Source organism: Microcaecilia unicolor, chromosome 2 (genome assembly GCF_901765095.1).
Source record: "Microcaecilia unicolor chromosome 2, aMicUni1.1, whole genome shotgun sequence".
Taxonomy (NCBI): domain Eukaryota; kingdom Metazoa; phylum Chordata; class Amphibia; order Gymnophiona; family Siphonopidae; genus Microcaecilia; species Microcaecilia unicolor.
In genome coordinates, this window is record NC_044032.1 from 577,076,091 (window position 1) to 577,091,122 (window position 15,032).

Consider the following 15,032-nt stretch of genomic DNA (forward strand, 5'->3'; position numbering starts at 1 on the left):
CCAATTCTGGTCCCCGCATCTCAAGAAAGATATAGTAGAATTGGAAAAGGTGCAGCGAAGGGCGACTAAAATGATAGCGGGGATGGGACAACTTCCCTATGAAGAAAGACTAAGGAGGCTAGGGCTATACAGCTTGGAGAAGAGACGGCTGAGGGGAGACATGATAGAGGTATATAAATAATGAGTGGAGTGGAACAGGTGGATGTGAAGCGTCTGTTCACGCTTTCCAAAAATACTAGGACTAGGGGGCATGCGATGAAACTACAGTGTAGTAAATTTAAAACAAATCGGAGAAAATTTTTCTTCACCCAACGTGTAATTAAACTCTGGAATTCGTTGCCGGACAAAGTGGTGAAGGCGGTTAGCTTAGCAGAGTTTAAAAAGGGGCTGGACGGATTCCTAAAGGACAAGTCCACAAACCACTAGTAACCGGACTTGGAAAAATCCAAAATTCCAGGAATAACATGTATAGAATGTTTGTACGTTTGGGAAGCTTGCCAGGTGCCCTTGGCCTGGATTGGCCGCTGTCGTGGACAGGATGCTGGGCTCGATGGACCCTTGGTCTTTTCCCAGTATGGCATTACTTATGTACTTATGGTACAGCAGATCAGGTTTGGCTTCCTTTACAGCTTGAGACAAGGACTGTTACACACCCTGTCATCATTTTCACAAGTGCAAGTGAGGACTTTTTGTTTGGAAATGATTCCTTGAAGAGGCTGCAGCCTATTTTGGAATATATCCAGGAAATGGTCTGGTCACAAGTAAACTGCCCAATTCCTTATGGGAGAGTTAAGTGCGTGAGCAGAGTCAGAAGTTCCAGCTCTTCCATTCAAATAAATTTCCAGTGTTTGGCAAACCCACACCTTTTGGAGCTCCGTTTGGAGACAGCTCTAGGGGAGGGGGGCAGGAGCATGCTGAAGTAATCAGAGTCAAGAATGATCTGATGGATTGACATTGTTCTTAATGCTGATAATTTGGAGATTGTTCTAACAGACTCACCTGCTGCATGTGATCAACTGAATGCTTCCAAGGATGTACCACAGGTAACCTCTTCTGTTCTTTCCAATCCTGCTATGTCCAATCCTGTCATGTGTGCCACTCTGAATCAGGAGTATGATGAATTGATAGCCATAGTCCAGTTATAGTACTCAGCCACTTCAGACATCTTTGTTGTTATTCAGTGACATCTTTGTGATTGGTGAACCATTTTACCGCTGCCTAGTGAAGTTTATGCAGATTGCATCTGGCAAGTGTCCTTCCGCTTTTGTGCAGGTACCGGGGCAAGGTGCCACACCTTTCATGGGGATTTGCAGCTTACCCTTGACCTTGGGTACAAAGACTCTTGCCCACCACGTCTCTATTGTCCGAGGCCTACAACTACCCTCATGTTTGGGGTTCTGATTGCCTTGTCAGACAGGCAGTTTCTGTGGATTTGGTGAGTCACATCCTTGGGGAGGGAATGCAAGGTTTCCCTATGGAGTTCCAGAACACAAGTGCCAGCCTGAAGTCTGAACTGACAAAACCTCAAATCTGTGAGGTGATGTGCACTGAAGATGTTTGGATTCTGTGGAAGATGGAAGACATTTCTCTCAAGCTCTGCCTGAAACATGGCCTAAGACTCCTGGACAAGGTTTTGTTCTTCACTCGTCATGCATACTTTCAGGACTTGGACTTATCTCTTCATGTTTTGCTATGCCTAAAGATGACTGATGTCTCTTTTCACTTGCTGATCACCAATTTTCAACCTGAAGAAGTTGTCCTTTCAGCGAGAGAACCTCTTGAATTTTTGGAGGGAGCATCCTTTTCTGATGTTGAGGTATGTTTACTTACCCATGGCTGATTACCTTCCTCTTGGGACATCTGCCGGGGGGGGGGGGGGGGGACCCCTGACTGTGTTTTCACCTTTCTCAGAGGCCTTAGCTCTTTTGAGTTGGTCAGGCCATATGATACACCGTGTTCCCAAGTGCCGCTTGAAGATGACTTTGTGATTTTGTCCAGAAGATTGTTTTTAATCCAGACTCCTAGCATGGATAATTCCATTGCAACTTCATCTCAGCAAGAGAACATTGAAGAGCAAGTGGAAATTCCATCCATCCAGCCTTTCTCTGAGTTCACTGCCATAGTGAATGGTCATTTGAAACAAGCTGATGCTTCTACTACTGATGAAATAAAGGCACAGTTGACTGAGTTGTTATATCAGTCCAAGGATCTCTTTGCTGGAGATTCCTATGATTGTGGGTTTACTGACCTACATGTTACCATCATTGCCAACCATACCATCATTACCATCCTGATGAAGGATTGGGTTATGAAGTTACTGTTGGATCGCACGGCTATTTATACCATTTTTCAATTGTTCTACACAAGCGTTTTCTTTTTGAAATAATGATAGGTAAGTAGATGTTGTTACTTATTCATTTGTTGTACAGATTTAATGATGTGAATTTATTCAGTGCTACTGTCCATGAATTTGTCACTCATTTAGTCCATGAATTTGTTACTCATTTATGCCAACATTTGCAGAGTACATTGCTTGCCTTTGCCTAAAAGAACTTGGAAAGTCATGCTAGAGGTAGAAAAGCCTACTTTGATCACAGAACTACCTCTAAGGAATACTACATTGGTGACAAGGTGTTCACTTTCAAATTTTGATCTAGGCTTTAGAATAAAATTTTGCCCAGTTGGCATGGTCCATTCCCTATTGTGGAAAAGGCTTCACCTGTGGTTTACCAAATTCACCCTTTGAAAGTTCTTAAGGTGAAAATTCCCCTTACATGGGTCCACATCAATCTTGAGACCGTGTCATCCCAGTCACTTTGTTCCGGATGTATGACTTGTTGATATGACCCAAACTAACCATGAAGCAGCATAGATTCTTCTTCTTTTGTTTTTCAGCTACAGAAACAATTTTGAAGATTATGTTCCTAGTTTTCATGCTGATTGAAGGTGTTGCCAAATTGATTGACTCTGTTCCCATACCTGATGTCGTTCTTCAAGATGTTCCTAACTTTCTGCTTCCCAATCCATTTGTGGGTTTGAACATTTCTTTCCTTTGTTCCTCATGATTTCCATTGTCTAGTCATGAATATTGGATTTTCTTTTCCCAACAATTTTTCTTCTTGTTGGGGGAGTTTTTTTTTTAAATTTTACCTTGTCACAGATCCAATTGTTCCTGAACTTGAAGTTCTGGATGTGTTTTGTGGACATTTCATTTACTTTCTTTTTGAACTGTGTCCAATCCTTATCTTTTAAGATTTTCTTCATCATCACCATTACGTGGACCATTTTGTTCCTGTTGTCTTCTTGGTGCGAGAAGTTGTCCACTTACACCTCATCATTCATCAAGGTCCACCACCATTCACTTTGCTATATTTTGTGGAGGTCAACCATGAGTAATTCTCCACTAAGCAACATCTTTATTTTTATTATCATATTATGTACTAATTTTTGCTGATGCTTTTGCCATGCATTATGTAGTATTACGATTTGATTTTGATTATAGTTTCATGTGTTAAGACATTTTACTAACACCAGATTATTTGTTCCAGTATTCAGTAATTTGCTGTATTAGCATTTTTGAAATTACTTTTGAACATTGTTATATGATTGCATGAAGTATTTGCTTCTAGTTTTCATTCTTTAAGCGTGTTAGTTTTAAGTTGCTGATATTTACATTTTTATGCTTTTCTATAGTCTCTTGCTCCCTCTCTCTCTCCGAGCCTTTTATCCTCCTGCCAGTCTTCTGGTCCACTCGTTTTGGTATCCATGGGTCAGATGATACCTGGGGACCAATCACAGATGGTGTAATAATGTCCAGCCAGCTTCATGGTTATGAAGAGAGCCTTTGTTGTAGCAATGAAACTGTTATCAATGGCATGCAAGCCTCCCTGTCGGATCCCATACTCCTGGAACCATGTGTGTCTCTCTCTCCTCCATTCTTCCCAGGAGATAACTGGGCTAGTTTGCAACAAATAATGTGTCCTTGGATGAAGTCATCACGGTATGCTCAGCAGTAATTTTCCTTTTGTAGCAAAGCTGGTTTCTGATGGTTACAGATGCATGCAGGCCACAGGCAGAAGTATCCATATTGTTATAACAGAATGGTTTGGCTTGTATAGGCCAAGACCAGTAACGGTGAGATCTCAGGTAAATACTCCTACAGGTGGAAACCAAAATATCTGAATTTAAGAGATCTTGTGACAAATACATAGGATCTCTAAGGGACTGATAGGGAGAGTAGATGGCATGGCTGGGTAAACTGGATAGGCTATATGCTGAACGATATTTAAAACGATTTGACCGCCAATACAGCACTTAACCGGCTATCTGGCACTGAATATTGCCAAATAGCAGCTTAAAGATAGCCAGTTATATTATGCTATATAACCAGCTAGCCAACGATTTTCATAGTGGAGCCAACTCTTTGGTGGCCATTTTTGCCTATCACAATAGTTTGAATAACTCTGGCCAGCTCCAACTTGACCAGCTAGCACTGAAAATCAGCTTGGCTGGTTAAGTTGGAACCAGGCAAACTTAAACCGAATATTCAATGCCTGGCTATCTCCCACGGTCTGAATATTGGGCCATGGTCTTCATCTGTCTATATTTTTCTATATTTCTGTTTCTATAAATTGTAAATCATCTGTTAAGGATTTTAAATACAATGCATCCCAACCATAGCCAGGAGGCAGACCACATGACCTGAAGGTCTCTTCCAGATTTCCCTTTCTATGATTCTGTGTTAAACACATTTTGAGCAGAATGAAACATGGAATTATCAGAAATATTCTGGACTGATGACATACTTGCCTGTTCTATACTGTACTCATATGGTAATTAATTAATTACTTTTTTTTTAATTTTGTAGATTTATCGTCTGCCTAACCCTAGGCAGAATACATTAATAACAATCATAAAACCAACACAAAAACAGACTTATAAAACACATACTTAACTGCAAAAAGCACATTGTTGCATCCCAAAATCAGTACTGGCCATACTTCTTAATCAGATGGAAAAGAAAGAAGAAATAAATGTGTCTTCATCTACTTTTTAAACTGTGTCAAATTTACACACTGATGTATATACCCTGGCAAAAGATTCCCTAATAGTGCACCGGCTACTGAAAACGAAAACCTGTCTAGTCTCTGCATATCGCCCAGTCTGCAGTACTGAAATGTTCAGCTGTTTTGAAGTTTCAAACCTTAAACAGTGCGTTGGAAAAATACCAGCGAGCCGTAGCTACACGTAAAACTACGCATGGAAAAGATGTAAGGTTAAGTGCAAAAAACAGCCCTGACATAAAATTAAAACCTACAACCCAGCAATTTTATATTGTCCAGATATGTCAGATCTGTGTGACTGCCTTTTGACCTTTCTATTCAAGCAAAAAAATGTCTTGCTAAGATTAATTAGAGTGTGCATCCATAAAAAAAATGTCTCATACTGTGCACTTATTAAAATTACAGACACGTGCAGTCAGTCAGAAACACAGAAACAAGTAACAAAGAAAACCACAAGGGCACTTGTAGGTTTCAGCAAAAAGGAGGAACTCATTTAAAAAAATGTCAGAATTAACAAGTAGGAACAAAACATGCAATGCATTCATTCCAGTCTGTTGGTAAACACATACTACTGACTCACCTTTTAAGCTGTGAATGCAAATAAGTAGCTAGCATGGTTGTTTCCTCAAGTTTCTGTACCAGCTCCTTTCTCTTTTCTTGCATTTTCAACCTGGCAAAACAGGAATCACGATCAAATATCATTGGTGTATTTTCAAGTAAAACGCAAACAACTAAGTATATGTGGTCTGCAACTGGATGTGATCTTTCTGTGCCCCCTTTGCAACATTTACACTTGGAACCGACAAAGGGGATTTTTCAATCTCTGGGCCACTTGAATGGAACAAATTGCCTCAACTTAAAAAATATTCCCAATTGGTCGCATTTAAGTGGAAGTTAAAGGACCATTTGTTATGTCTGGCTTACTATGTACCTGTTGAATAAGGATGCCTTTTGAGTTGCCTAGTTGCCTTAGGACTACTGATCTATGTTAGTTGACTCTGTAGACTGTTGAATGTAGTGGATTATGTTTTCTTGTTTTATTTATGTGTATATTATATATGTTTTATTTTTCTCCGCTCTGGATAAGGGAGGATTATAAATAATAAGTCTAATCTAGTCAAATATTGGTTATGAGGCTAGCATGGTGACTCAGGGACAGTGCTATACAGTGCCTATGAATGGACTGGCATTCCATTACTGCCTCAAGTCTTCTGCTTCCCAGCTGTGCCTGGAATGAGGATCCTTTCATAACAGTAATCCTAGGGCCCAAGGTTCTAGACCGAGCTCTAATGCATTGACTCTGATCGAGGACTGTTGTTGCAATGATTTGACTAAAGTAAATTAGCAGAGGGTATAAAGAAGGAGGCTCACATTCCAAGTTCAAAGTAAGCTGGAAGCCCAAAGAATAGGAGAAAACTGCCAGGTCACCAACAAAAAAAAAAACAAAAACAAAAAAAAAAAAGAAAATAAAAAACAAGTAGGGAAAGCATGCAGAGCATAACTCCTGGAATTTTTTCCACACTCTCTCAAGGTGTATATGTGCACGTTTATGTATCTATGCGTTGAAAACTTGGCTCTTTGGTCAAGAGTTTGATACCTGATCTATGACGTGGGTGACATATTCCTTTCTGGCACTGAATCCCTTATAGGATAACTATTCTTTGAATTTAATTACTTAGTATACTATGGCTTAGATGTTGACTAAATTCTATCCTTCTGTGTTATCAATAGAAATCAAACAAAATAAAACATGGAAAAGAAAATAAGATGATACCGTTTTTATTGTCCAATAAAAAAGGTATCATCTTATTTTCTTTTCCATGTTTTATTTTGTTTGATTTCTATTGATAACCTTAAGAGTGGACTAACACGGCTACCACACTCCTCTACTATCCTTCTGTGTGAATGCTTTCTGTCCTTTATATAATTGTAGTTTCTTTCTGTTTCTGAAATACTGATTGCACATCACCCAGTTCTACACATCAGTTCTGGCAGTACAGAAAGTCTAAATAAACTATATGCCTGCACATGTTTGAGCACATAAGTTTGTATTTGTGCTGCTGCCTCTGCATGTGTATCTTGGTTTGCAAAGATTAATAAAATGAAATCAAATGTGGTAATATAGGGTATCTAACCATCACATGTCTCTTTCAACAGATTTCAAAGGATGCATAATTTCTTTTCAACATTCCATTCAGTTGGAAAGAATAAAAAGAAACTGGTTACCTTCGGTACACTATAAAACTAATGTACCTGAATGTGTGTATTTGGTTTGTTATTGTCATTTTCTATGCTATTAGTAATTCAAGAGTGTAGTTATCATTTTGGGCTACCATTAAGATGTGTAATTTCACCACAAACACATGCTATTTCAGAACAGGTCTTATTTTACATCACGAGACTTACCCTGTTTACTAAGCCGCGCTAGCAGCTGCCGCACAGCATTGCCAATACAGCCCATTCAAAGTGCATGGCAGCCGCTAGCATGGCTTAGTAAACAGGGGGGGGGGGGGGGGTTAGTTACTAATAGCAAGGATTAGCAGTAAAATAAAGGGGCTCATTTTCAATACAAAATAATGTCCAAAAAATGTCATAAGGTGGCAGAAGGACGTTTTTCTCTCAAAAACATCCAAATTTTGATTTTTCACACACCAAGTTTAGGCGTTTTCATCCACAGTTCGTCCAAATTTCAAGGGACATTTTTCTGCAATAATGGAACAAGATGAAAACGTCTAGGGCCAAAATTAAGATGTTTTTGCCTAGACCTGTTTCAATCAAGATTAGGTGACCAAAAGGTGTCATAAATTACCAAATAACCACTGGATACCAGGCTCTATGACAGCTTCAGATATGATGGCCATTTCTATCAGAGAAGCAAGCAAGTCCCAGAAATAGTGTAGTGGTCAGTGCAGTGTACTGTAGAGAAGGGGACCCAGGCCTATATGCCACTCTAATTGGCACACTTGTGGTAGAACATGTGAGTCCTCCAAAACACACTACATACCTACTAAAGCTACATACAGGTGATACGTGCAGGCATAGAGTTGGGTACAGTAGGTTTTTGGTGGGTTTTGGAGGGCTCACCATAAAATATAAGGAGGTAATGGTGAGATGTGTACCTGGGACCTTTTGTGTGAAGTGCACTGCAGTGTCCCCTAGGGTACTGAACTGCTCTGCCGGGATGTCTGTGTGGCCAGTCTACTAACAATGCTGGCCTCCAATACATCCCAATGTCTTGTTTTTGTGGATTTTCCCCTTGGAAGAATTCGACTGAGATTAATAGGAAACAGAAAAAGGAATGACAAGTCAAATGCAAAGCGCTGATAAGGAAGGCAAAGAAAGACTTTGAAAAGAAGATTGCGTTAGAGGCATAAACAATAATAACTTTTTTAAGGTATATTAGAAGCAAGAAGCCAGCAAAAGAATCAGATGGACCGCAAGATGACTGAGAGATAAAAGAGGCAATCAGGGAAGATGAAGCCATAGCGGAGAGATTAAATGAATTCTTTGCTTCGGTCTTCACCAAGGAAGGTGTATGTGTATGTGAGGAGGAGTGGCCTAGTGGTTAGGGTGGTGGACTTTGGTCCTGGGGAACTGAGGAACTGAGTTCGATTCCCACTTCAGGTACAGGCAGCTCCTTGTGACTCTGGGCAAGTCACTTAACCCTCCATTGCCCCATGTAAGCCGCATTGAGCCTGCCATGAGTGGGAAAGCACGGGGTACAAATGTAACAAAAAAAAAAAAAAAAAGACGTGGGAGAGATGCCAGTGCCAAAAATGGTATTCAATGCTGACAAGTCAGAGAAACTAAAACAAATCTCTGTAAATATGGAAGATGTAATGAAGCAATTTGACAAACTGAAGAGTAGCAAATTGCCTGGACCAGATGATATACATCCCAGAGTACTGATAGAATTGAAAAATGAACTTGCAAAGCTATTGTTAGTAATATGTAATTTATCATTAAAATCAAGCATGGTACTGGAAAATTGAAGGATGGTCAACATAACGCAGATTTTTAAAAAGGGTTCCAGAGGTGATCCGGGAAATTATAGACCGGTGAGCCTGACGTCAGTGCCGGGCAAAATGATAGAAACTATTATAAAGAACAAAATTACAGAGCATATTCAAAAGCAAGGGCAACATGGATTTAGTCAAGGGAAATCTTACATTTCTTTGAAGGGATGAATAAGCATGTGAATAAAGGTGAGCCGTCGATATTGTGCATCTGGATTATCAAAAAACATTGACAAAGTACCTCATGAAATACTCCTGAGTAAATTAGAAAGTCATGGGATAGGAGGCAATATCCTATTGTGGATTAAAAACTGGTTAAAAGATAAAAAACAGAGAGTAGGTTTAAATGGTCAGTATTCTCAGCGGAGAAGGGTAGATAGTAGGGTTCCTCAGGGGTCTGTGCTAGGACTACTGCTTTTTAAAATATTTATTAACTACAGATGGGAATAACTAGTGAGGTAATTACATTTGCTGATGACACAAAGTTATTCAAAGTTGTTAAATCGCAAGAAGATTGTGAAAAATTGCGAGAGGACCTTACGAGACTGGGAGACTGGGCATCCAAATGGCAGATGACTTTTAATGTGAGCAAGTACAAAATTATGCATGCGGGAAAGAGGAACCCAAACTATAGTTATGTGATGCAAGGTTACACATTAGGAGTCACCACACAGGAAAAGGATCTAGGTGTCACTGTTGATGATATGTTGAAACCCTCTGCCCAATGTGCAGCAGTGGTAAAGAAAGCAAATAGATTGTTAGGAATTATTAGGAAAGGAATGGAAAACAAAACTGAGAATGTTATAATGCCTTTGTATCACTCCATTGTGCAACCGCACCTCGAATACTGTGTGCAGTTCTGGTATTCGCACTTCAAAAAAGATTTAGTGGAATTAGAAAAGGTACAAAGAGCGACGAAAATGATAAAGGGGATGGGACGTCTTCTCTATGAGGAAAGGCTAAAGCAGATAGAGCTCTTTAGCCTGGAGAAGAGATGGCTGAGGGGAGATATGATAGAGGTATATTAAATACTGAGTGGAGTGGAACAGGTATGTGTGAATTGCTTGTTTATTCTTTCCAAAAATATTAGGACTAGGGGGCATGTAAAGAAGCTACTAAGTAGTAAATTTAAAACAAATCAGAGAAAATATTTCTTCACTCAAACGAGTAATTAAACTCTTGAATTTGTTGCCAGAGAATGTGGTAAAAGTAGTTAGCTTAGCGGGGTTTAAAAAAGGATTGGATAATATCCTAAAAGTCTATGAGTCATTATTAAGATGGAATTGGGAAAATCCACTGCATATTCTAGGATAAGAAGCACAGGATCTGTTTTACTGTTCTGGGATCTTGCAGGTACTTGTGTCCTGGATTGACCAGCTGGAAATAGGATACTGGGCTTGATGGACCTTCTGTCCCAATATGGCACTTCTTGTGTTCTTATGTCTTAATGGTAGCCCATGTTGTTAACCTTCTTTCTTATTGAGTAATGTATTTCTGAAGTAGGCTTTCAGAAATTTGCATACAGTAATGACTATATAACAATGACAGGACTGTTTTCAAATGCTTGGGTTGGTCCAGTAATCTGAGGACGTTCTGGGGGCAAAACTACATACACACACTTGGTCAATGTTTTTCTCCCCAACCTAAGCACACTTCTGGGAACACCTCTTTTTTCTGTGACTAAAACTAGCCATGCTATGAAAGCTGGCACATACTGTTAGCCACACCAAAGGGGACATTTTACACTCAGGCCAGTATCCCTGGGTCAATGCCTGCTAACTTCGGTAAACTGTCCTCCCCTCATGTAACACTCTTCCTGATGTTGCTGCTTTATTGATTTTATTTAATTTAATTATATCCCCACCTACCTCCAACCTAGGCAGTAAACAATCATAACATACCAGACAGACAAACAATGCTTTAAGGCAGTGGCGTTCCAAGGGGGGGGGGGGCGGTGGGGGCGGTCCGCCCCGTATACATGCCGCTGGGGGGGGGGGGGTGCGGCGCGCCTGTCCGCTATGTTCGTTCTGTGCTCCCTCTGCCCCGGAACAGGTTACTTCCTGTTCCGGGGCAAAGGGAGCTTGGAAACAAATGAAGCGGACAGGCGCGCAGCACCCCCCCCCCCCAGCGGCGTGCACCCGGGGGGGGGGTTACGCTGCACCCGGGGGATGGGGCGCATCGGCAATCCGCCCCGGGTGTTAGCCCCCCTAGGAACGCCACTGCTTTAAGGAGTACCTGTTGAAAAAACTCCAAACAGCTCAAAACACTGCAGCTAGGTTCATATACAAAATCTCTTGTTTTGAAAGTGCCTACCCTTTATTAATAAAATTACACTGGCTTTCCATCAAAGCAAGAGTCACCTTCAAATTATGTACCTTTATCTTTCAAATCCTAAATGGCACAGATCCAGACTATATGGTACCATTAATAAACTTACCTCAAAGACCCACAAAATATGAGGCAAGAAACTATCTCAGACTACACTTTCCAAACTGAAAAAAAGTGATCTATAAAACTGTCCGCTCTGCAGACTTCACTTACCTAGGAACCAAATGGTGGAACTTCTTATCACCCAAAATAAGAAAAATACAGGAATATACTAGATTCCGCAAAATCCTCAAATCATTCCTATTCAAACAAACCCTCACAAAGAACAACCCTATCTCAAACAACTAATTATTACCTGAATTGGTTATTACTTTATTTACCATTAACTTTCTCTTTGTTTCATGTACAATTTCTCATTTATAATACATTTTCTAAATGTTTAACATCCATATTTAACCCAGTATGTTTATGATTCTGTATTGTAAAACTGGATTCTTACAACAAATTACTTTTTTATGCATTATTCTTTTTTATGTATCCTATACTGTTTATTGTAAGCCACACTGAACTCAAACCTTTTTGGGATAATGTACTACTAATCATTTCACACTTGAACATGAAGACACAGTCCCTGCTCGACAGAGCTTACAATCTAATTAGGACAGACAAACAGGACAAATAAGAGATAAGGGAATATTAAAGTGAGGATGATAAAATAAGGGTTCTGAACAAGTGAATAAGGGTTAGGAGTTAAAAGCAGCACCAAAAAGGTGGGCTTTTAGCCTTGATTTGAAGACGGCCAGAGATGGAGCTTGACGTACTGGCTCAGAAAGTTTATTCCAGGCATATGGTGCAGCAAAATAAAAGGAACGGAGTCTGGTGTTAGCGGTTTATAATTTATAATGTGGGATATAAATGCCATAAATAAATAAATGATTTAAATGGCCAGGAGAAGCTCATGGCCATTTAAATCTCTTGTGCGGGGCTATCTGGAGACATTCAGTGGCACTAACCAGACAGTGTGGCTGAATATCCCCTCTAACCACCTATGCCAAAACTGGCTAATTTCAGGGCAGTCTGGTGGTGGAATCAGCACCTACCAGTTACGTTAATTGGATAAATGGGACCGCATAAATCACAGTCCTATCTTTATCCGGTGTAGTTTATGCAGTTAAATGCTGAATATCACAGTTAACTGGATAAGGGATAACCGGCTACACAAACTTGGATATTCCATGCCGATGCTTGGACATGACCCGGCACTGAATATCTGGGAATAATGCTGACGGTGGCCAAAAAAAAAACCTAACCACAGCTGGCTGAATATTTACCCCAAAGTAATTAGGACAGCAGTGAATAATATTTCATGATACTTCTCTTCAACTTAGGCAAATGCTTTAAAAACATCTGAATTTTACTACTTAATGTGTGCATAACTGGCTATACTATTGGTATATATTTGCATCTGCCAAGTTCAGAACATTGTGATCTAGGTAGGATAAAGGAAAGGCCATGATTTACCACCTTATTCTGAAATAATTTTTCATATCAACAAAGTATTGGAAGTGGCCTTTCCATCTGAAGTAAAAGTCTTTACCCACTGCATACTGAATGACCCAATATAGCAATTCTCATGCACCTGATATGCTCTGTATGTGAGTGAATACATTAATATCTATTGCACCTAAGCCCATCTAATGGTGATTGACCACTACTGACTGAAAGCAGATGCTCCTCAGTTATATACCATCTGCCAAATAATCCCATACCTACAGCAAAACCACTGTAGCAATGACAGCAGAACATGGGCATCACTCTCTTGAAGGGGCTCTCAACCCAGGCTTCAGGTTTTCAGGATATTCACAATGAATACGCATGAGATAAATTTGCAAGCACTACCTCCAATGTATGCAAATCTATCTCATAAATATTCACTGTGGCTATCCTAAAAATCTAACTGGCTGGGTGTTCCCAGAGGACTGGGTTGAGAATACTGTCCTATTGAATGCAATTCACATTATCAGTAGCTATTGCAAACTGAAATACTTGTATCTCTCAACTCTCCAGGCTTGCAGGAAACCAGTACTCATAAGGGTTAAAAATGACCTTCTGAAATGCCACAGTCTCTCATTCCAAATGGAAGTTGTTTTCTCATTTACTAGTGGCTCCAGCAAGTCGAAAAACATGATTATCTGACATGGCCCAAAGGAGAACACATACCTCTCAGCAAGTGCTTGACTAGGTGTGTTTTTCACAGACAGAAGATCTTCCTCCAGTCTCTTTCGCTCCACTTCTAGCTGCTCCAGTTCATCCTGGGTTCGTTTACGGGGTGTCACAAACTGGAGTTCTTTCAAGAGTTCTTCCTTTTCATTGATCAGCATCAATTTTTCTTTTTCAACATCCAGTGCCCCAGGCCAGGCTTCACCATCTAACTTGGCTAATTCAATTTTTAAATTGGCCAAACTGAAATAAAATGAGAGTTCAAGTGTTGAGGTACGACATGCTGCAAGTCCAAAGATGGATTATCAAAAGCTATGACACAGTTGATTTCTCTGCATTACCTTCCTTAGCAATAATTAGATAATTGCAAATAGCTGTGTATGTGTTGAAGGCAATGTTATAAAACTTTTACATGCATAAAATAGTGTAAAAGGCCTCCTTTAAAATAAAGTGATGGCTAAAAATATGTGTGATATAAGACAGCGTGTATACGTCATCAGTGGACATGCTCAGAGGAGGAGTTAGAGCAGAGTGTGGGTGGAGCTGCGATTTATGTGCATATTTTATAAACTACATGCATATATTATGGCCAAAATTCCATATATGGTGCTGAAAAATCAACACCCAAAATAAATAAGCGCTATTCTGTAAACGGCATTCCAAATTGGGCACCATTTATGTTTCAATAATTTTTATTAGGCAAAAGTAATAACATCATTCCTCAGCGACAAAAGCAAAAACACCCGTTAGAATCAACACATGTTTCAGATTACGTTCATAACAGTACCTTAACATACCTCTGCATATCTTTCATTTTTATTTTCTTGCATCTTCCCCCCCCCCCCACCCCACCCAATAGTGTCTAGCGCCAGGATCCAATCCTAACTTTTAGGTGTGAAGATTTACACCAACTGAAACCTGGTATAAATCCCTGTGCATATATTTGGCATGGATCAGGCATATTCTGTAACAGTGCGTGCAAATCTTTGGAATGCTCATGACCTGCCCATACCCCTCCCAAGGCCACACCCCCTTTTCAGATCCGGGCACTAGAATTTTCGCATGCATCTTTATAGAATACGCCTAGCAACATGCATGCATAAATTCTAATTGTTGCCAATTAGCACTGATAATTATTTGCATCCAACTATCAGTGCTAATTGGTTTGTTATTCAATTAAATTGCACATGGAAATTGGGCATGTGCCCAAATTTCCACACGCAATTTTGAGAACCATATATAAAATCCAGGGGTACATGTGTAACATTTAAGGCCTGCTCCTACACAGGCATAATTATTAGAATGTACTGACTAGAAGCTCTCTCTTCAGAATTATTACTAGTATTTTATAGAAACATATAGAGGTGTATTTTCCAAGCAGTTAGACGTACAAAGCTGCACAGTT

At 39.9% G+C, this 15,032-nt stretch overlaps 1 protein-coding gene across 1 annotated transcript in view; it reads right to left on the reverse strand.

Annotated features, from left to right (window-relative positions):
* The window catches only part of WWC2 (WW and C2 domain containing 2), a 306,912-nt gene that overhangs the window by 105,175 nt on the left and 186,705 nt on the right, over nucleotides 1-15,032 (reverse strand). Inside the window, exons 9-10 of the mRNA XM_030191517.1 lie at nucleotides 13,628-13,870; nucleotides 5,644-5,733 (exon numbers count right to left, since the gene is read on the reverse strand). Of these exons, the coding sequence (XP_030047377.1) occupies nucleotides 5,644-5,733; nucleotides 13,628-13,870 (333 nt within the window). The remainder of the gene's footprint in view (nucleotides 1-5,643; nucleotides 5,734-13,627; nucleotides 13,871-15,032) is intronic.